The 24,256-nt window shown below is 38.6% G+C and overlaps 1 protein-coding gene across 1 annotated transcript in view; it reads left to right on the top strand.

Annotated features, from left to right (window-relative positions):
- The first annotated feature begins 549 nt into the window (after window positions 1-549).
- The window catches only part of thsd7ba (thrombospondin, type I, domain containing 7Ba), a 125,472-nt gene continuing 101,765 nt past the window's right edge, over window positions 550-24,256 (top strand). Inside the window, exons 1-2 of the mRNA XM_088415855.1 lie at window positions 550-645; window positions 7,363-7,539. Coding sequence (XP_088271981.1) covers window positions 7,380-7,539 — 160 coding nt within the window. The 5' untranslated portion in view covers window positions 550-645; window positions 7,363-7,379. The remainder of the gene's footprint in view (window positions 646-7,362; window positions 7,540-24,256) is intronic.

A 24,256-nucleotide genomic window follows, 5' to 3' on the forward strand; every position in this document is an offset into this window, starting at 1 on the left:
TAATATAAGGAAAATGTCATTAATTAATTCAGGCACTTTAATTGTTCGACTGCAGTAGTTTTCAAGGTGAATAGTGAAGGATAAACAGAACACTTGAATGCATTCTATGACAGCAAAAGCATTCCTTTCAGTCATTGTGTGCTGCAGTATGTGTATGCCACTGCGTGTATATCTTTCTTTTTTTTTTCTTTTCCAGTTTTTGCCCTTATGCATCACATCTAAAGAATCTTTACATTGTTCTTGTAAGAACTGATATGTGTTTTTGATGCTTTTTGGTCCCGAAGCTCATCTATCTGTGTGTTTTGTGTCTTCCCAAGCTTCAGACCTCGTCTCTTTGCTGACTGCGGCGTTCAACTCGGCAAGAACATCAGCGGGTCGCTACTTGACAAAGCCGACGCCAGGGGCTTAATAGCACCAGCTGCAGCTGGAGGTGTGACACTGTCCCAGCCCTCGACACGTTGATTCACACCGGATTAAGCCGCCGCATGGTGCTTGAGGTGGAGGACCTGGTACATCTGATTTGTCAGACTTAACGTCTTTGGAGGCCTCCTCTGCTTCGTAGACTCGGGAAAGCCACCGAAAGGCTTCTTACTGATTGACCCACCCACATTGTCCAAAGGGATGACTGGCAATCACCTTGAGCAGGTACGAGCAGGTTCTTTCTATTGTCAATTGTACAGTGTGGATGAAAGTATTTCTGAGTCTGCGTATACGCTGTGGTCACATGTAGTGAACAGTGAAAAGACCACTACACAACCAAAAGTGGCACTGGTCAGGGACGATAGGGAATTATACAAAGATTACAAAACATCAACTCAAATGGGTATTTGTTCAGCCGGTCTATCATATTTTAGTGCAATTTCCAATTGTTGTTGTTCTTTTTAACTTGGTGATGTGTATGCACAATTTTTTTTATGCACTATTTAAACTGGTGGGGTTCAGTACCTCCAACACTGATCTAATTATTCTCATTTATTCTCACTTAAAATCATCTGAGACAGATCCCAGAGTATTTTTTTTTAATTGTATTAACATCGGGTTGTTGTGGCAGATCAAAAGTCTGATATACAACACTGTAAGTGGCTTCGGTCATGAATATTCTTCAACAGATACATTTGTAACCATGTACTGCAAAATTTCGTTTCCACCATCAGGAGGAATGCTCCTGTTTTCTTTTGTAAATTGTCAATTACATAGAAAATGAAATTAGAAAGTAACATCGTCCATTCAGTTCAAAAGTTTATTTTGGCATAAAGGTTTTGCTATGGCTCGCTACATTAGCGTCTGTCTTTGTTACTATTGTTAGCTGTGGCTACAGTCGCAACTGGGCGCTTTGCATTTATGTGGTAAGATACAAAGAAGCCAATATCAGGTTATGGCCGAACACAATGGGAGCCAATCAGTTTCCACTCCAGGGTGTGCTTGACTTTTAATTGTTTTACAACCCCAACAACTCAAGCAAAAGAAGCCTGCAGTATAAAAACAAAACTAATCACTATACAGCACAGAAAGCATCAAGTTAAATTAGATTAACGTGATTTACAAAATAGCTCTTTAATTATGTCTTTCATACATTAATCACAATTAATCTGTTAATTTGACAACACTAATTAGGAGTGTTGAATTTATAGGTAAAATATTTCAAAATGTATGTGTGTGCTTTGTTTTGTAACTTTATTTTGACACCTTGGCAGACTTTGAAAGGCCGTTGATTCCTTTTTGCTCAACTTACTCTGAATCCTTTTGCTGTCTCATGGCTCGTGATAACAAAATGTAGTAATCCAAAAAAAAACAAGCACATCAGTATTGTTTGAGGGGAAAGATCATAGCTTCCAAAAGAACAATCCCAGTAGCTTAGACGGCCTACAGAAATTGTCTTTGAAGCAGACACATCAAAATAGTTCAGAAACAAGTGATGTTTGGTTGGAATTTTCTTTTAACAGCTTTAATACAAGCGTGGCAACTATTCCAACTAAATTGGTTGAGTTGAATCACCCTGACGTTTCCAAACAATGATTATTAGTGTCTGCATCTGAAGGAAAAAGAAAATCAATTGTAATCTCTTTTGCTTTACTTTTGCGCCTTTCTTCGTTTGATTTCACTTCCAGCTGCTGTGGAAGAATTGATGACTTCCAGCATGGCATAGAACAGTATTTCCAATGTAATTTGGGGAACTGGCAAATAACAAGTGCTGCAAACTGTTCAACTCGCAAAGACTTGCCTTTGCATGTCACCTATACCAAAAAAAAAATGTAATTTACCACAATCCAAGGCAGCAATAGGGTATCCTTCTTTGTGAAAGCCAGTTCTCATAATATTATATATGAAAAAAAAACACTTTAAAACGAGGGTAAGGCCTCAATATTTATAAAAATGTGTTTTCTTAATGCTTGCAGAATTTTTAAAAGAAAAAAATAGCTAGGTCTCCACAATACGTGGAAATAATAGGAATCTAACCATGAAAAACAGTTGAGAATCTAAAATGAAGCTTGCAAATCCTGAAAAAAATCAAGCCTTTCTTATGCTGCACTGTGGGTGTGGCCCGTGAAAGTGCTAGAAGCATGCGAGGTATGACTCATGCCAAAGCTTAAGTGCGTCACCAGGCACGGCAGAAAAAAAAAGGGGTATGGTGAAAAAGAGTTAAATACTTTGGGCACTAATTTGGTTGACTGGCACATGTGTGCTCCATCTAAATGCCAACATATCTTCAATTTCGTGCAGACCCAAGTCTAGTTTTTCATGTTTGAGAATTTAGTAGACTGCATTGTGTATTTCCGGGTGTGTCATTGCACAGAGTGTGTGCAAAAAGCAACATGGCCTAAATTTCTAAATTTGCAGAACCCACTTTGCTTGGATAGATGAATGTATTGGGAGGCACATAACTTGTACGCATGCGCAACAGAAATCTCGGATGCATGACATTGCGTGCTTCACTTACTCCATTTGCGTACCCTACCCAACGTTCATCCATGATAACAACTGAGGCTGAGCTGAAAATTTTTCCCCCCAAAAAGCGGCTACAATTGGCGCAGGAAATACTGTTCATGTCCTAAGTTAGCAGACAAAATCAGCGCGTTTGATACAGGGTGGAAAATTTTTAGGCATCATTTATTTGACAAGTAAAATCTAAAAGAGCATGTGAATGCAACGCAATTTTTTGCTAACCAAACAAGCTGGTAGAGAAGCTACTAGCGAATCGCCCTCTTGCACCGTGATGAGACAAACTGCAGAAACAATGCTGCTCTTTATAATTGTTTTCTCTTTGCCTTTCATAAAGCTAAGAACACAAGTCTCATGTCTTCCTATTCTGAGGATATTTGTTTACTGAAGCGGCTTGGACTGGGTGTCAGAACTGTGTATCATTCTCTTGAAGGAGATCATTTACATTGGCACTTTAAAGTTGACAGAGAATTTACCTCTGAATTCATTGGACTAATTAAACTATGTCCGGAATGAACTATTCAAATCATAAGTGATGGAGTTATAAAACTTTTTGAAGAGGCAAGCTGACTGCTTGCACACAGACGGTGCGCTACTAATATGAGAGCAACACTAAGAATGACATTGAGGAAGTTTTTAATTAAAGAAAGGGTGTCATGAATGAACATCGGGACACGAATGGATAATGGACCCCAAGTAGACACAAGACTTGAGTGGATACAAAAGGTTTTAATAAAGTAAAGTACAACTGATACCGCAAAGAACAATTAAAAATGAGACAAAAAGTGTCTCGCATCCAATGAGGGAAGAGATAACTAGGCGGCGAGGGAGCGGAGTCAAAACGACTATGAGGTAAAGTAGGAATTGCGTCAAAAATCCGAATAAAAAAACTAGAAAGACCCCCAAATGCAACGAGACTGGAAGCAACTCGGGAAATACAGGTAGATACTCTCAGGAAGGCAACACTCGGAATGGCAAATAATAACCCGGCGTCGTTCTCCTGCTCCGACCGCATGTAAGAAGGGCCCTGATGACTGATTTAATACAAATTTGACCTTTTTTGTCAAGTCCGATTGAACTGTCCATTTGGATAACCTAAAGAGGTCGGCGATTGCACTGAACTCTATCTTATCAAATTAGCCGTTCCCATTCATTTTAATAGATGGAATCAAACATCCATTACCGAGACCACCTGTGAGGGAGGATTCTGTGGAGCACCGCTCATCTGTCCCCTTATGATAGATCCAAGATGTGCACGCCAAATGTAGCGAGTGAGCCACAAACGAGCACGGTAGGAGACAGGCAAGCAGATTGCATTCTATCAGATCACGGCGTATCTAACAGGAGGCACTGCAGCATCTGAGCCGCTCTGCTCCATGCCAGGTTTTCTGGAGCTTGGCAATGTTCCATTGACCCAGATATTTAGCAGTTAAGAGCTTTTCTCTTCGCAGATTTTCATGATAGCCTGTATCCAGCCTTGATGCTGACAGGCAGGCAGACGGCGGCAGCCCAAACATGAACTGTTGAAATGTAAACTTTGAGAAGAAAAAATCATGTTTGGAGTCCTCCTTCAAATTATGCCCTTATTGGTATCTCATACATCTGTCGCTTTTTGAGGTGTACTGAAATGCCAAGTGGGTCATGATTTAGTGGTTTTCGTACAGCTCAGGTCATTTGTAATGTGCAACCTGTCAATAAACAGCCAAGTTATATTAGTGACATGCACTGTATGTTGTAGATAACACATTCATGCAAACGAAATATGTCCCCAGTGGCACGTCAATTACTGCATTTTTTTTTTTTTAAATTGCCCTACCCCAGTACCAGTCTTTTGAGGGCACAATACAATGCCAGCGGGTTGGCAAAACATTTTGTGTGCGAAGTGTAATTGCACATTCATGGCACCAGATGATGCAGTGGCTCTCTCATTGTTAAAATCTGTGGGGGATTTTTAAACTTTTCAAATTGCGGTCAAAATTTTCTTTTCATCTGAATCACATTAATCATTAGTGTGATTTGGAAAAAAAACCCACAACACAATGTTTTATAGCTTTTTAAAGAATAAAGAATTTTGGTGTTCCAGTGTTAATGTTCATCATCAATTTACATGTATTATTATTTCTTGATTTTTTTAGAAATGTTTTTAGTTGAATTATGGATTGACATTTTGTTCATTTCTGGCACTTTGAAGTTATTTTCTTTTTCTTCTTCATACATGTAACCTGTTCAATCTTCAGGCTTCTTTTTGCTAACAATTAATAATTGAACAGTATTTATCTATATTAAAGATCAGTGGTTCTCAAATGTAGGTTGAGATTTTGATGGAGTTTCTGCAGGTATCAGCAAGAACCACTGTAATGTGTTCTATTGCCATGATGAAACAATACAGTCTTCTTTTCAAAATAATAGCAAATTAATTGGAACACAAACCAACCTATTGCTGAATTGCATTAGGATGTTATTATACAAACTAATTGTGTAATTATACAAACTAATTGTCTTAATAGCAACACAACCTTCTGGCAGACGGGCCAAGGGGAAACTATGCCTAAAGATACCACTACAAATGCAGTTAAAAAACAAATAATTTTTTTTTTTTTTTAATTCAAACATCTAAAAAGCATCGCAATGTGTAGACGTTCAACAATATGTTGCAAACCTGCCATAGGTAATGACTTTTTTATTTTGATTATTTGGAGGTCTTGGTAGAATACAAGCCAGGATAGTTGCAATTATCCCAATCCTTTGTTTACATTCAATATGAAAGACAGCCAACGATACCTTGACTGCATAATGTCATATCAAATTCAAAAGAAAACTGAACAATCTGTCAAGTTGGCATCTGGAAACTAACATCTGGGCAACATGCCATCTGTACTCCGGCAGTCTCCTCATTAAACAACCATTCAATTTGGCTTACCTGAGTCAAATTAAGTGCATATTCATTTAGTTTTTTGTTTGTTGGAGTTTCTTCAGACACACCATATGTAGCTCTTCAAATGGGGACAAGATGTCTTTCAGATATAATTGTGGCCACACTCATCAGACATTTAATTAGACATCGCTGACTGACATCTGGCAAAGTCTTGTTTTTACATACACTTAAGACTGTCATTCATGTGCAAAAAATGACAGGACCCATTGGTGTTTGTAAAAAAAAAAAAAAAATGAAACTCACCAAATATGGACAAAGCAAGTTTTCTCTGTTTGTGACATTGCAAATTGTATCAGCCATCAAGGCCAATCAGTCCTCAAAAAAAATATTGAGTAAATGGCTGTCCAGCTTTATGTCTGTCCATGTCAACTTCTAATTACCATACATTTCAGACTATACGATTCACAAGGTTATGAGCTCTAATTACAAAAATAACAGTAACAGAAACTCTTACTGGACTATAAACTGCAGATTGAATCATCAGTTATTTACGCACGTTTTTTAATTAATTTATTATTATTATTATTTGTTTTGCAAACCGCCTTGTTAGAGCATCGAAACACACAAAATGAACTTACAGGCACAGTTCGAAATATGAGCTACACCAACATTTTTTCAACGTGGCACCTATACACTCTGACAGTTTGAATACTGCACCAACACAATAGTAACACACCCGATTGCATATTCTAGTAGAAAATGCCACCTGGCGGCGAGTAAAATAGCAGTTAAAAGTCAAAACCAATACTTCATTTGTGTCTTCTTCTGTCTCCTTTTTTATTTTTGCTGTGAGATTGCCCTCCTGGTAGCTGAAAACAACTGCAGAAATTCTGCATTGGATTATAAGACATAGGATTCAAAGCATTAAAAAAAGTTGCAGTTTACAAATTTATGGTACTCGCTACATAACATGCTGTAAAGGTACTTTCTTGCACATTTCCCTTCTCCGATCAACGTAAAAACAATTCTACAGATTTCTGGCAATTAATCATGAACTTTTAGTGTGATTCTGCTTATTAACAAACCAACCAATAAAAAAGTCATAATTCACCAGTGCATCCAAGTGTTGTAATTTGGGGTCATGCGAATTAAATTCTGTTGTCATATCTGTTGGTGGAACACAATTGAAGGCCTTTGAATCCAGGAGTAATCCTTCTTAACACTATTAGGACCACAATCCATGTAGTAGCCGAGAGCAATAAACAAGCTGCAGTACAAAGGCGCACATCCCTTCGATTACAAGATGATTTAAGTCTCCTCAACACCTTCCACGCTTGTATTGTACAATGGGAGGCCTTGACTAATTATTTATGGTAGTTTTTAACAAAGGAAGGGCAGGCAATATGTCAAACACTTGGACTCATGAATCTAAAGATGTGTTGGATGAAAAAAAGACAGCTTTTATTTATTTATTTTTCAAAGAACTCTCGCAGTCTCACTTACTTTTACTACTTACTGGACTGAGGACCTTCTTGTCTTTCCCCCAGGAGTAAGAGAGGAAGCAATGGGCCGGACTATGACTTTAAAGGATGACTTTGGGGTCATTGGCTGGGCACGTGGAACCGGGAACTACCTTTGTGTCTTCGTCCTGTGGTCCTTCTTACTCATCCATGCCCGATCAGACATCGTCTTTCATATGGATCATCAGTTCACGTGGAAAACAGGTAAGGAACTGACAGTTTTTCATCCAGGGGCTCATCTCAATGAACCACTTAAACTATCTAGCCCCACTAAGTTGTAAAAATATTGTTCCCAAATTGCCCTTATAAAGTTTGGTGCTATGACTCATTGATGAACCAGAAGTTGTTTAAGACCGAGTATTAATAGGCTGTTATACTGCTTCTGCCTTGGGGTGTTATTGCAGTATGTCAGGTGTTTTCCAAAAAATCTATGAAGCACTGAAGCCGTAATATGTGAATCCCATTTTGAGGTATACATTTGAATGTGGGGTTCTCATTGTAATGGATCATAGGAGAGCTTGCTATCTAATGCATATGTTTTTATGTACTTGATACTCCTGCATCCATTTGGCATCAGTACAACTACAAATCAGCCTACATGATGCTTACACCTGCTCATTCCAAGATAATAGAGGAGTCAGAAAGCGAGGCCAGGAATGTGTTTATCTCATTAAATTTAAACACGGTCGTTCCCATAAAAAGAGCTTGCGCTTTAACCATACATTGCTCGCCAGCAGCTTAGTGCATGGAGCCATCTAGATTTGAACTTGGGTCCCTCAACTGTGGGGTGGATTTGCTAACCACTGCGACAGCGAGCCGCAGCTAATAAAGTAACAAAACTGTATTATTAATAGGGCGGCATGTTGGTAGACTGGTTCAGAGTTCCATTCCAGCTCCGGACTTCCTGTGTGGAGTTTGCACAATCTCCACATGCCTGCATAGGTTTGCTCCAAGTACTCCAGTTTCCTCCCACAGTCCAAAAACATGCATGTAAGGTATAGTGCTCCCTCGTTTTACGCGGTTAATGGAGACTGGAAAACCCTCTCGAAAATTAACGGATAATGTATGTGCCTAAAATTAGCTTTGTAAAACCCTCCCTACCTTGCTTCCCCATGCCCAGTGATCTCCTAACCGTAGTATTGAGCTTTGAACCGTCTCTTTTTGAGTACAAACTTTATTTTTATTTTTCAACACATAGCAGAGTGCGTTAGTGCGCAGAGAGCGCTGCTCACTAACTGATAAGGATAAGGATATGCAGCTAGAGAAAATGGATGAATGGCATTTTATAATAACAATAATAATAATAATAATTACAACGCAGCACTTGCCACCGAGAAATCAATGAATGAATCCGTATTATTTCGATGGGTTTGGAGACACTCGGAATGTTTTGCACTTCTGTTTTGATTAAATTGTCATATTGAGCAGGCTTATTCTACCAGGAGCGCAGAGGGAGCAGGGAAGATGTTCATCATAACTGTTCATCAACCCACTGTAGGCACAGAAGTAACATCTGTCTTAGTGGTTACATGCTGGGTTTGGACTGTTACTCTAATGCACGTTGAAGAGACAACATTTGGAAAAGGAGCACCTGCGCCAGCGTTGCTCAATTTTTCGACATCATTCCCAAATGATGTTACAAAGATGGCTTTTCCTGGATACTGTATTTTATATTGCATTACCAATTTAAAGTTTTGTTGCCGCCACAAATTCGATTAGACATTTTTGAAGATCTTGTCTTTGTAAAACCGCACAAGTCATCCATAGCTCATTTCACAAATTCAATTGAAAACGCGGTTGCAAAGCAGCTCGGGGAAAACGTGAAAACGTGAAGAAAACGTGACTTTCCCAGACAAAAGCCCTCTCTTGCTGGGCTGTTAGTGCGCTCACTTCGCACTTTGTGTCTGGCTAATGATGCTGCCTAAGTGATAAAGAGGCTGATTAATTTCATTTGAAAGAACGCATGTTCAAAAGGCATGGGGGGGAGGGTTTGAAGTGTTTGCGAGCCTAGCTTAGGTATTGTTGTTTGAATCGCTGTGTGAGATACGTTGTCTCAGCGTGTACCATCTTTAAGGGTTCGACTGAGGGAGCGAAATCGGTTGTCGCACATACTGTAATGATTGTGGTTTGGTTGGCTAATGATCACAGCAGCCTGGACTTTATGTTCTTCGTTTCATCTTAAGTTTAGTTAGTTAGTTTAATGACTGAAACTACAAAAGACATATTGGAATTCATATCTGAATTAAACCCAGTTTTGTTACATTGTGGCATCGGGGATGGTGGTAGAAGGTGTAAACCCAAATGCAGGGAGGATGGAGGCAAGCTGCGCTCAAAAATAATTGAATGTGGGGATGGAAAAAAACAAGGGCGAAAACAGCATACAAGTAACCAACAAAAAAAACTAAGAAATTAACTACAAAAACACTTGAAACTCTTGCTTGGAGAAACACAAGAATAATGCGGAAATGACAGAGACATTGATAACAACACTTCGATAATGACCCGACAAGAACCGAAAGGAAACAAGAAACTATTTACACTTAAAACCAGGAGCACCTGGACAAAACACAGTTGACAACAAAGAGTACCTGGACAAAACACAATTGGAACAGGGAGCTGATGGACTGACCCAAGTGAAGCCGCGTAACACGGATAGGCGGACGTGATCGCACTGACGAGACACTGACACAAAGGGAACAAAAATGTGAACTTAAACAAATGAGCAAAACCCCACAACTCGAAAAGACAGTTAAAAAAAAAAAACAACAACAAAAGTCCAACAAAGAAAAGAATAGAAAAGCATGATAAACCCACAGAAAACAAATACCAATTGAACATAACAGGTTAGTGCTGGATGACATGCTTGTGTTGTTGTCTAAACAATTTGGGGAACGTTTATTAATAACATTTATATCCACCATGTTGTGGAATCAGTTGCTATGGCCATGTATTTGTCACCTTTTGTCATGCATTTTTGCATCACCTTTGTCGCTGAGGCTCCTGTATTTATTGGGACAGCTGCCGCCATGCAACTTCTATGGTCCTTTAGTTGGCTTTAATATGTCTTATAAGCAAAGGTGTCCAAAGAGGGTCCTTGAGGGCCACTATTTTATGTTTTTTATGTTGCCGTCCTCCAACACACCCGATTCATGAGATTGACGTCTGATGTCAATATTTAAACCAGTTTTTCCGAGTCAGTTTTCAGAGTCTAGTTTCTGAGTCGAGTTGCTGAGTCTAATTTCCGATGCTCACAAAGGTAATGTAAAATTTTGCGTACATTGAGTTTCTACTGTTCTGTCTTATATGCTTCTATGTCCAGATTTTGCTTTTTACGTGACAAGATAGGCAAGGTGTTTGAATGTGCCTTTTTATTCGATGGTTACATCATGTTTTGGCCAAGTAGGGCGGTTACTAGTTTATAGCCCATAGGACAGACTGCAAGTGCAGATTCCACTCGTGTTTACAGTACTGTAAAATTACAGTAACCAGAGACAAGTGCAGGAAGAAAATTCCGATGACATAGAAAGTTCTTACAATGTCCCGTTGCCATTAACCAAAAACATAAATGATTGGGATACAGGACATTTCATTTTAATTTAACATTTAATTTTCTGACAGCTCTGCCCTAAGTTATGCAGAACTACATTATTGAGTGTGTCTATCTAGACCAGGAGCATTGTGAGCTGGATCTTTTGTGAGTCGCTGGGAGTCAAACAGAGCTGGATCCATTTAAGCTTGACCTTCATCAGCACCATGGAGAGTAGAATTTAGCTCGAAAACACTGTGGCTAATGGCGTAATTATTCAATGATTGTGCATAGAAAGTCTCTTGACAGTCTAAAGCCCACACATGTTAAGTCCTTTGCCAACCATTTCCAAAAATACTTGACTTAATGGACAGTTAAGAACAAGATTATTCAGACCTTTACCAACTTTTCGTTCAAGTGTAGTTAAAAAAAAAAAAAAACACAATGCACTCTTCTGAGTGATAGGACTTTATTATTGAACTGCATAATTGTTTTTTTCTTTTAAAAAAGGCTAAAAGCTTGGGTGCATCCTATAAACTTAAAGATAACTTAAGGATTCAATTTTTTTTTGTCGACACCAAGGAAGATTGATCTTTCACCAAGGTGGAAGTCAGTTGGCTGTTAGAAACCAGTGCCTGTTGCAACTCGTTTATTAATGATGGCCTTTTGGCATATACACACAATCATGAACTTGGTGGAACGTGGATGCTGGTCAAGTTCGGGGAATTATACTAACCTGAACTCGAGCTGCGTCACGAGGAAAAAGAAAAACAACTGCTTCGAGCACATTCAAGGTTACACTGATGTGGCGTTCACTGACTGCACACAATGTGGAACACATTTAACTTGACCCGCAACAAATATTTAGCTTACGGGTATGAACACAAGAATGAATTATTCTCTTTTGCTATAGTTTTTACATTGTTGCTAAACGTCCTGTCCACGGTACCATAGAAAATATCAGAATTCCTGTACTCAGGTGCATCCTATATTTGGAGAAATATGGTGTTTATAACCATGGATATTCTGATAACTTGGTATCCCATTTCTAGATAGTTTTAACTCATCAAATGTTTTTTTTTGTTTGTTTTTGTTATTTTTAATCGGTGTTAAGTCAAAATCCTGACCCAACATTGTGGGTGACAACCTCAACCCAACGTGCTTGCTGTAGATAACCTAACATTAATTCTCTTTGTTCCTTTGGGACATAGCGCTAGGTTAGCAGTTTCACCCAATTTGAGTTACTTTTGACACAGCAGTTTTAAGAGTGTGGTCCTTCTCTTGAGTTATTATTCTGGTAATATTGCTTATTGTCTATTGTTGTATTTGTGCTGAGAGAGGCAAAGCGCATAATTGGCTGTGTTTACATTGCATGAAAAAACGACCCCTCAACACTGAAAATTGAGTACCGCTTGTGATCAGCTGAAAGGGCGAACGGTAAAGCGTGTCGTTACAGTGAAGCTGGGGTGAGCGTTGCCGTGCTTGCTCACGGCCTCTGTCAAAGATGCTTCAATGCAAACTACCGCCCGGCTTTATCGCAAGCGCTCTTGCTCAAGGACACTCTGACCTATTGATAGGAAAGACCCACCTACCTTCTGATCACGTGTTACACTGACCCTGACTTCCTCGAATAAATGTGCATCTACTATAAGATGCTGGATGGGCTCTTGGCATTTGATGACCTCCAGTGCAAGGCTCTCAGGTTGTTCTCTTTTTTTTCCCAAGCAAATTAATTGAGAAAAAACTCTGGTGGAGCTGCCTCAAAAAATTAAAACAAAAAAAAGATAACCTTTTACATTGCTGATATTATTAGAGTTGCACAGCATATGTTCTTGATTTCATTTTTAGTATCATTGTTGTGTAATTTGCTTAACCCCTGGGTGTCCGCGGATTCTTCACCAGCCTGGCCTTGTTATCACCCACTTTGAGCTGTGTTTATAAGCACCGTAATTCCCCAAATAATAGCAAAAATAACTTTGCTGTATATTTTTATATGTATGCAATTTAAGGAATATTTGTCATGTCATAATTAGAGTATTATGACTTTTTAAGACTTTTGCATTATGGGAGTCCAAGCTAAGCCAATCATCAAATTGAAAAGCTTGCAAATGTCACAAGTTGCGCCACATTGTGGTTTTGGTGTGTCAACACAAACATTTTTATTGTGCTTTATTTGCAAGTTGCCTTTGAAAGGATTAATGCAAAAATTGAATTGCAGTCAATGGGCCAGACATGGGCTAAATTCGACACGCATTGGGTGTAGCTCTCAACCTCCCGTTTGCAAGCATTTAGAAGGGACTGCAGCGTGGCATATGCAAAGTCGTCATGTTTTGACAATTTATGCAATATTTTGGCCTCCTAAGTGTTTCTTTTTTCTATGGTTTTGCTATCACACATCATACATCTTGGAGCCACTTTTCAGGAAGATAAAAAAAGTTCAGCTCTGGCTCGGTTGTTGTCATGGGTAAAAGTTATGTAGTGTACACAGTGATATCTGTAGCTCATGCATACCTGCATACCAATTATGTGCATCCGTGCTTATGAAGTCTTACTGTATTTGCTTTGAAAACCTTCAAAAAGAGTCCAATGGCAATTGCATTTATTTGACACTTTTTCAAAGCGCGCAGGAGAATAAAAGTGATAGTCTGCTCCAGTGCAGAATATAATTCATTGAATGATACCATTAGATTAATGCAGTCTTTTGTCAGCTTCAAGATCAAATTAAAAACTAGTAAATTAAGTGCTGATTTCGCAATTGTTTGAAAAATATTGAGAAATCAATAAAGGATTTTCAAAATGAGAAGAGGCTCATTTCCCCTGCTAGATTATTTAGGAAGCTTACAGAGCCAAAGCCGAAGGATCCGGTCTTGTCCCGGGCTCGTGTTTGGATGGAAAAAATGAACTAATTTGAGCTGCGATACAGTCGAGCAATAATATAATGCTTTCATTTCAAAGTCTGGCTGAATAGTGGTGTGTCTTTAAAGCCGAAATCAAAGATGAGTACTGCAATACAATGAGCTGCGAGGAGCTTAGAGCCTTCCATGACAATGTGCTGGCTGCTTTACAAATGGCTTTTTCCTGTGATATGTGGAGGAGGAAGAAACGCCATGGAATAGTTGGATTTAAATGGGTCGTGCCGCTGTATAAGCTTAACAATATCTCATGAATGCCCTGTCAGCTGTTATTTTTGTAGTGAGTCATGTTTTTGATGATAGCATTGTCTAAAAAAAAAAAAATCAAGAAGCTTGTCTGCCAGTAATGATGGAAGAACAATTAAGGAGTGTAGCACAATTATAAACTCTTTTTCCATGAAGTGAAAACCTCTCAGTGTAATGTGCAATAAACCGGATCCATCCATCCATCCATCCATCCATCCATCCATCCATCCATCCATCCATTTGTTTTCTTTAGCCAGGGAGCCAGGGGAGAAACTGGACACACCAAGTTGAAAACAAAATGTTCATTCCATCACTCATCTGGATTTTCTCAATTAAAGGGTACATACTGGATATTGTTTTTTGCATACAACCCTTATGTGGGATTTAGTCCATTCCTTCAATTTTTATACCAAATGCATTTCACCTCAATGGGTAAGCAATGAAAGAAGAAATCAGGGAGCTGAAATTTCACCCAATTTTTGACAACATGTCAAAGTTCAACATAGCACTACCTCTTAGTTATCACACTAGCCGGAGTGTGCCATCCGTTGGCTAAAAAACTGCCAGGAAAATGTGGATGAAAATGACCCGAAACTAGTCAAAATACTGCACAGGGGTTGATGCATTTTATTTATTATCCGTTTACACACGCATTCAAAATAAAATGATGAAAGGATGATAATGTGTTGACACAATTTTAATGCTACAGTAAAGATTCACTGTTCGCAAAGGACTTGATAAAACATTTAATAATCCCATCTCAGTAAAGTGTAGCTGATAAGTAGCTTCAGCGTGTTATTTATCCTTTGTTTTGCCACGGTGATGTCTGTGTTTTGACATTTTAAGCGGTGCATAGTGAAAATCTCCAAATGAAAATTTTTATGATGATGACTGTGTATCTCCAACGTTTTAACTCCAAACTGCCTTGCATGCTCAAACGCGGGTATCGGCTATAAAACATCGCGTTATCAATGACAGATTTAACCACTTCGTCCTTCGGTTCACCTGACTGTTTAATCGGGAAGCAGCGTGTTGTGGAGACAGCGGCTCTGCTGGTTTTCATTGGAAGATGAAACTCAGACAAACTCTCGCCAAAACTCCTTAGCAAATGTAATCAATACATCTCTGATTCTATAAATCAAAATTTTGGTTCTTGACCAGTGACCACCAATAAATACGAGAAGCTAAATGAGAAAATCTGCCAGCTGCAGAGAAATTATATTACACATATAAAAAGTCTAAACACCCCTGTTCAAATGCCAGGTTTTTGTGAGATAGAGAAAATGAAACTAGGATGAATGTTACAATAGCTTCTATCAAGACAGCGCACTATCAATGCACTATCACGAGCGACCAGAAGGGGCGCCAAAAACAAAGACTGAGCAAAACAAGGCACACCTCTGTAGCTGTTAAAAGATAAACTAACAAATTATTTCACCCACCCCTGTAGTCAGGCTAGGGACCTCCGGGACCCGCGGACCCCACTTTGAGAAACACTGGTTTAAACATGCCTCTAATTTAAAAAACAAATGAAACTCTAAAGTGAGTTCTGATATTTTTATTTGGTGATTTTGAGGGACTTCAAAAAGGATTCCCACTTAAAATGGGTTTGCATGTGGCTAGTTAATTTGAACAAATCCACACCAAAGCGTTAATACAATGTGTACGCTTGTGTAGCCACGTTATTCCAGTTATGATTTTTCCTTCCCGTCACAAACATTTGTCTTTATTTAACTTCTTTTGCATCACAAAACCTAGTATTGGAACAGGGATTACGGAGGGGGTAGAGACTACTGAATGTACTCCAGATTTTACGACAGTACACAGTTAGTAATGCCAAATGATCATATCGTATATAAAGATGTTCACTAACAGCATATTATGGAAGCCTTGTTGATTCCGCCTGCGTGTATTCCATTGCTATTTGAGGTTTGATGGCGTTATTGACCTAATTGTTTTCAAATGTCAGAACAACTTTCCAGCGAGCGCACGACTTGTATGCTCTGTAATCCATCCAAATGCAGCATGTGCTTCATCAAGAGGAAAACAAACTGGAGGGGATTGTATTGCCTTGCCAAAGCAAAAGGGCATCACAGAAAATTATACCACTGGAAAGATTTGATCGCTAACAAGCTGATCTGTGAAACAGGAAAAAAAATGCTTCAAAAGCTGAAACATTTTATGGGAGTGGATTTTAAACTCTGTTGGGACTAAATATTGTCTGCATCATTGAAGTTGGTACATTTTTTAAAGGCTTAATTGTCAGACAAATAGCAGAATTCATTAGTAAAAGACAATGACACAGTTTACACAAAAACTGGTGCTTCTTAAGCTTGTGTGGCTTCTTTTCTTTTGCCTTCTTTTTGATGCGGTTTTCTTTCTAGAGAAAGTGATTGATGTGCTTCACTATCAGCTAACACAGATTTCATAGGGAATGTTTCTTATTACCATTTAGGTACGGGCCAAAAGTCTTGAAGCCACTTTGTGAAATTTCTGTTTTTTGTGCTTTTTTTGTTGTATTTTGACAAACAACATGTTGAAGACCCAAACATGAGGATGTGACGTATGGTGCATTCAAGTGCAGTCAGGCATTTTATACTGAGACTGAAATAAACAAATGTAACATCAATAAACTGTAATAATAATATTAATAATACTAGTTAATATTATCATGAAATTATTGTTTAGTATTAACATTGTTTAAAAAAAAGAGCCTTGTATAAGAGTTCTTTACTAACTGTTGTAAATGGCGGTGACTGATTTAGTCCTTGATGTATCTGTTGCCATGCGGTTGCTATGGTCTTTTAGTTAGCGATATTTTTTCATATAGCAGTGTGTGCAGTATTTAATCCCTCAGTGACACATTGTTAGTGTCACAAACTCTCAAGCTGTCATGTCAGGCTGTCTTCCGGGTTTAACTCCAAGTCTAGGTTTTGACGCTTGCAGTGGTTACATTGGGATTTCGTGTGTGTTTGTGGACATTTTTTTTCTTCCATGTCTATATCCAGGGCCTTTCTTCTTTGCTTGCTACAGAGAATGGCAAATATTTTAGTCTAGTGAGATTTTCTAAATAGCCTCACAAAACTCCACTCACATATAATAAGACTGTAAGGACAAACATATTATTTGAGCTGTTAGAGATCGGCTTCCCCAGAAGCCTTTGAGCTCTCGCTTTGAACTTGTATCAGGAAATTGGACGGAGGTGTCCAAACGGATTTCCAACATAACAAATCTCATTCCCTGCTCTTAAAACCTCAATTTCCAAAAGGTATTCGCACAGACAAGCCTCGATGAACGCCAGCTTCACCTTTAAGTTGGATCGTGATGCTTTTAGGTTTTAGTTTTAAGAGAGGAAGTAAGAGTACCAAAAAGCCATGGGCACTTTGGAACCAGAGGGTAGCGTAATAAATGAACTGGGAAAAATAAAATATCCGTGTAGGAGCATCTTTACGGATTTTGCCGAATCAGGCTGATGATTGAAGGTCATATAGCTGAATGGCAATAAAGTTAATTAACACCCACTAATAGTTCTTTTATATTTCCAAAATTAAAAGAAGGTAAAAAAAAAAGGTTTTTAGCATTGCAACTTATATTTGTTGTTGATTTGTCATAGTTGATTTGCTTTTTTTGTTTGTTTGTTTGTTTGATCTAGATTATTCTGTAAATTAACTCATTTGACAGAAACACAACTTTCCATTCATTTGGGCCTGAATTTTTTCTTTTAAATCTTTTTTTGCTTTAATATATATTTGCAATTTTTTAAATGAGCTGTCAACATAAATAAATAAATAGTCTAATCTATGTCAATTTTCAACATTTTCAGCTGTAAGAAGTTTAAGAATGTAAGAATGGATTTTTTGATTCGCTATATATAATGTCATTTTAAATGTGTTTTCGTCTCACAATAACATTGTGTTCACTTTGGTGGAAAAGCACAGAAGAAAATATTAGAGCAAGTAATGTTTGGTGCAAGGACTGCGGACACTGAACAAACTAAAAGCAAAAAATTTGCTCTGCTTGTTGTAGGTCCGCACTCTGCTCTCCATCACGACAGGGTGAAAAAAACGCAGAAATCTTATTCTTTGTCTTTGCTTTTGTATTTTTTCTTGATAAAAGTAGCTGCAGTACTCTGCATGTTGCTCTACTTATAAAAAATAAGATATCTTCTTAGCTAACAGGATCTAAAAGGGGATTTTTCACAATCTGGATTAAGCCCTTTTTGTAGCACTTAAAGTTCCGTTTTCAAATGATTCAGTAAAAGACGACCCAAACAGCCAAAAGCTTATTTCTCTCAGGGGATGCACAACATGTCAAAACAGCCCATCGTCAGTGCTTACTTAAGCGACATTTATGCAAATTTGATGGTATGCTTTGACGCAAATGGTTGGACCCCTTGACAGTAATTTTTAAGAGGCAAGGTGTGGAAGTACAGGCCGATTTGACGGAGGGCCTTGTTGAGTGCCAGGTGCATGCTAGTTTTTCTCCTGTTCACATGATGGGAAATATGGCGGCTGCCTTGTTTCTTTGCAATAAATTAGCATTAACAAGTGGAAACCCTGCACCTGTTTTCTTCCCCATATTTTGTAAATGCTTTTAAAGGGTTTTAAAGTTATTTATGAATATTTTTTTTTCTTCAACTACTCAAATTGTTCAGTGGCATCCGTTCTATCCATGCATTTGTAGATTACATTTATTAAAACCCAAGAAAAAATTGAAAAATGGTACGGTCTGTCGCTGTAGTCTGTGAGCAATGAACTGGTCTCTACCGCCACCTACTGTCTTGAAGTGAAACACAAGTCAGCAAAGAATGTTCTGTCTACCGCTCAATGAAATGTAGCAAAAATTGCAGGAAAAAGGATGCAATAAATCCTATTAATATGCATCTCCAAAATTTTAATTATAATGGTTTTATATGGTCCAAAATTTGGACAATGGTTACTTTTGTACACAAAATCACGCAATTCCAGTTGCAATCACATCGAAGTGTCAGAATCATTGCAATTTGAAATTTTACATCTTTTAATCATCTCCTGGAAATGTCAGCTTCCTAGTGTTTCCTCCCCACATTGATTCTTTTATGATATTATAAAATAATCAAAGGAATTTCCATAATTTGTAACATATACCAACATTCATGAGGGAAGCTTTGAAGGAGGAGTGAAATGTCCTTTTTGAAATGGGGCACCACCAAGATTTAGAAAATCTTGCATTGGAGAGTTTGTGGAAGACGATGCGTCACCTTTTCTCTCTTTTTGGTGGGCGTGTGTCAACTGTGTGATGAACTGCACATTTGTTTCAATTAAATCCGACTTAGTTAATCTTTTTGGTGGAATTGAGCTCTTGAATTTATCTCCACAAAGACACATTCACAGGCAGGCAAAGAAGCAGTTCAAAGGTGCGGCGGCTGGCTGTGTGGGTGGAAACTATCATTTTGTGTTTGACCTCACAAATTAAGCATCAAAATTGAGCATCTGAGGGGCTGTAACCTTGCATTCTTTGTTCTCCGTGCTTTTCTTGTTTTGTCCCTTTTCAAGCAAATAATCCCAAAACATAGCAATTATTTAAATTTCAGAAGTATCACATCTGTTTATTTTATACCCTGTTAAAGTAAAAACATGTACAATTTCTCTCAAAGCTGTTTCTCACCATTGAGAGCATTATCAACAAATGTAAGGGATTTGACTTGTTCTGATTTTTAAATGAGACAGAAGTAACTGTTGTGAAACTGCACTTTTTGGTATTTTGTCAGTGGAATTCACCAGAAGTGAACATTGGATGTCTTTTTCAGTTAATGGAATGACTGAGCTGTTGTGCCTTTGGACTTGTGTCGTATGCATGTCCCCATGAAGGTCAGCCTCATAAAAAAGTTGTAAAATTATTTCATGGCTGTCTGCGATTAATTGAAAAAGTCAAATAAGCTTGAATAACGTTTTTGTTCGTTTATCTGACTTTCTCCTCTGTTTAATCCTAGTTATTAAAAATAAAAAACCCTAATGCAAAAAAGTTTATTTTTTTTCATCAGCCCATATTGCCTGCTTTGCGCAAACCAAGTTTGGGGGCTTAAGAGACTCAAACATGGCTTTCCAGAACAAAGCATGGCCTGAGTGCTGGGGACCCATTGCAAGATCTAAAATTCAAGCAGTAATAAAAAAAAAAAAAAGCATAAAATCAAACCTTTCATGTTGTTTTCTCTTAATGGAGTGGTTTCGTTCAGAAGCCACTCGCCATGCTGGAGTAGTCTATCTTTGTCAGCAAAAGCGCTTCAACCCCCAACAGCAGACTGAGTTGCAAGTAAATAGGTTAGCAACGGGTATTTTTTTTTTTCTTATGTCAACTTGTGTGTTATTTCTCCCCCTTTTCCCTCCTGACTTTGATAATTAATCGCATGGTATTTATCTGAGTGTGTTTGTGCCGTTTCAAAGATCTTTGCAAATTTTAATGTGATGTCTTTACCGAGTCATACGTACCGCGAGGAGGAAGGGAATGCTAATGATCATCCGAGTGTTTGAACAGCAGCATCTGTGGAGACCCGTTAAAATAGCCTGCTCTGTTTGCCGTGTATTTGACCCAGCGGGAAGCACACAGGAGACACCGAGGTGAAACAAAATGGATTTTATTCACAAACTCCCATATGAGTCATTTTTAGGATGCAGTGTTACTGATCCACGGCGCTCGCCTTATTCTATCCTTTGATCGTCTGCTGTGCTGAAACAGTCGCGTCAGAAGAGAGGATATGCAAGAGGGAGGCGGAACACTGAGGGAAGAAATGCCGAGCGGCAGAATTTTCCTGCCGGATAAACTGTAAGTGCTTGCCAAGGAAATACTGGATTTACATTTGGATCCATCACCTGTGTCACTTATCAGACGGTTAATGTTGCATTGAGATTATGTAGTTACACAGTATAAAGTACAGTTAATACTAACAGGCAGCTACACTTTTTATTTTTACTCGGGTGTTTTTTTCTTTAAATTTCATGATCTGGATTTGGTGCCAGCAAGCAAGGCCTTATTTAGCCAATGACAACTCGAGTAAAACCTCCGGGAGCAGCTCTTCTGGAATGTGCGATAAACCGGCTGTCACCTCAAACAGCGTTTTTCAAAGAGAATAAAGCGCTCAACTTTGTAGACTTTTATTGTCAGATTGTTGGCTGTGAAATTCACATACTCATTTTATCACCTGTGCTTTAGGTATTAACCCAAAGTCCTTTTTTGTTCCTTTTTTTTTTCCGGACTTGAACCATGCCCTCTGTTTGAGGCACAGTCAAAAAGGTTTTTTTTTTCCTTTTTTTTTCTCCTCCATCACGCCCCTGTGTGACCTTATCTCTGTTACCCTCAGCGTAGCGCATCTTGACGGACTTTGCCGTCTCTCTCCCCGTCAATCAATTGTATGTTTATTGGATGGTTCGGGCTCATTAAATCAAAATGTCACACCTTTAATACTCAATGCATAGCCGTTTGAGAGTGAACTTAGTATGCCATATAATACTGTAAATGTATATAAACATTTCTTTGCTTGGCGATCAGTACCCGAGACCCTTTGATATTCCAATGGTAGATCGTTTCAGAACTGCAAACAAATGTTCTATTTTTGACTGTATATCCTATTAAAGTGACGTTACCTTTGAACTATGCCTTCTAAGTTTGGATTCTGTTGAAAAAAGCTGAGTTTCAGATTTCCAGGATGCATTTACAAAGCTGCATTTTAATCAAATGTAACTCAGGGAAAGAGACAGTACTTAATAAGCAAGCAGTGCAGGGAGACTGTTGCTGGTGGGTTTTGCTCAAGGGGTGCTTGGGGGGCTTTTTCTTTATCCGGGATCTCAGACTGATTGATTTGGTAGCATGAGCCCTCAGCCAAAGAATGTATTTGAAGCTCAAGAAATTCCTGGTCATTGAGCCCTACCACACATATAACCTCCTGCTCTGCCAATCGGGAAATTTCCTAGTGGTTAGCACATTCGCCTCAAATATGGAAGTTGAGGTTTGTTTGTGGCTCCGACCTTCCTGTGTGGAGTTTGCATGTTTTCTCCAGGTACTCTGGTTTCCTCCTTCATTCCAGGGGATACTTCAAATATGAGATGTGTACAAATTCTTGATTAGCCATGTCCAAAGTCAGGCCCGGGGGACAATTGTGGCCCGTGTTCAAATTTTCACGTGCTGCAGTCTCTGTTATCAAATCAAGAATATTCAGCCCACCAGCACTGTTGACCAGAGTATAAGATAGGTGTATACAAAAAAGCTAACATATTTTCAAGGCCATAAGGCCCATTTAAAAGTCTTAACTTCTCGCCAAAATCGATGAGGAGTCTTGTGTGCTGCCTTGTATGTGTGCACCAAGTTCCAAAATCTGTAAATGTTGCTGAGTGACATCAATGAGCGCTCAGCTAGACAGACTGTAAATCTTTCCTGCCCACACGCTGATTATATGAAAAATAAGGACATGATAGAAGACAAAATGCAGGTGTTAAAGGGGGAAAGGTGGGCGCGAATGAGGAGGAATAACGTGCACTAAAAACAAAGGAAGGAAAAACACTCAGCCGAAAAAAAGAATGTCAATTGAAAAAAAGTGTCAGTCGTCGCTAGGTTGTTAATTTTTTATTTTTTTATTTTAGCGCCCTGAGTTGACAGCTTGAAGTTAATTTCCAAGCAACACTGCATAAACGTGATTGATTTCAAACCAACACTGTGTTGCTCACAATGGAGGCTGCTCATTTCTAGAAACCAAAGATAATCAAATTGGTTGAGTGTTGTCGTGAATAAGCTTCTGGAAAAGAAATTCAAAATAACGTCATAGCAATGCCGGTCTCACATCTTACCGATACCAAGTTTCATTTTGTTCGTTCATATCATGTCCGCCGTAATTTGATAGATTCTTGCATTGCATTTAACCCCCACCAAACCACTTTCACGCTTAGCGGGGGTAATAAACTGGAGTTGAGACTGCCAAGGTGCCAGTGCTACATGGGACAATTCGGTCAGAGGAAATACAATCGTTGACTTCATGCCATCATAATAGAAAGTAAAACATGATTTTATTTGAATTGTCAAGATAAATACAGCCCTACGGGCAACCTTATTGATTCTGTCGGGAAACCTCTAGTTTATATCAGATTTCCCCAACATTCCATTAGCTTCTTGTCTTCCTAGGTTTCTGAAAGATAAAAAGCATCTAAAGTGTCTGTACATGTTATTGATTAAATTACTTTGTGTCTGTGGGAAAAAAAAAATGCCAAATCATGCACCGTTACTGAATGCAACTTTGCTGTTATTGAAATAAACAAAACGGTATGTTTGGTTTTTTTATACACCCCCAAACCTGCATTTACCGCTCCAGCCCCCGTCTTGCTCCATCAGCCCTCAGAGCAGGGACAGCCACTGTTGTGCACAGCGGCCTGTCAGAAATATCTCTTCATAAATTCCCGATGAATAACGATAATCCAATTATGGCAGCAAATCGTGTGAATCAAGATCGTTTGCTACACTTTCCGCATCTTGTTCGAGTTCAATATGTGAAATAATTCTCTCCTGTAAAGATTATCAGCTTGGGACAGTCTGCTCTTTTGGTTCTGAACACAGAGATGGGATCCTGCTGATTGTACGGGGGTTGATTCATTCCTCTGTGATCTATATACAATTACCATCAAACTCGTAATTACTCAATTATCAAATGAATGTAAATGAATCAACGTGTTGTAGCCTAATAGACGAATGCATTCGTCAAGTGTGTTTTTCAAAATGTAGGCGCAGATGCGGTCTTGCTAATACCTCACCAAACAAGCCTTTATTAGACATAATTCTTAACGTTTACCACAAAAAAAAGAGCTTCTACCTATAAGTCCTTTTAAACAAGAATTTACATTTTGGAAAGTTAATTTTCAGTTGATTGGAAAGCTAATCTTCAAGTGAGTCATAAAACTACACCACAAAAAAAATAAAAAAAATAATATTTGGAGTCTTGCTTAATATGTCTTTATGTAAAATGAAAGGTTTTTTCTTGTATTTGTTTTCAGTGACATGCTTAGAATTTTTTCATATGCAACAATAGGTGGAAAAAATGTGGACACCCCTGATTTTGATGGTCGTCATGGAGACAACCTAAGAGTAGCAATAAAATAACACCGATGCTTGAAAATGTGTCACTGAATTTGTCTTCCGCTGTTCAAAGAGTACTCGCCACCTCGTTCCGTTGACAGTACTTGAGGAAGCGAGTAGTTACCCAATTGAAATGTTACATCAC

This window comes from Hippichthys cyanospilos, chromosome 5 (assembly GCF_059441005.1).
Source record: "Hippichthys cyanospilos isolate Australia breed blue-spotted pipefish chromosome 5, RoL_Hcya_1.0, whole genome shotgun sequence".
NCBI classification, from domain to species: domain Eukaryota; kingdom Metazoa; phylum Chordata; class Actinopteri; order Syngnathiformes; family Syngnathidae; genus Hippichthys; species Hippichthys cyanospilos.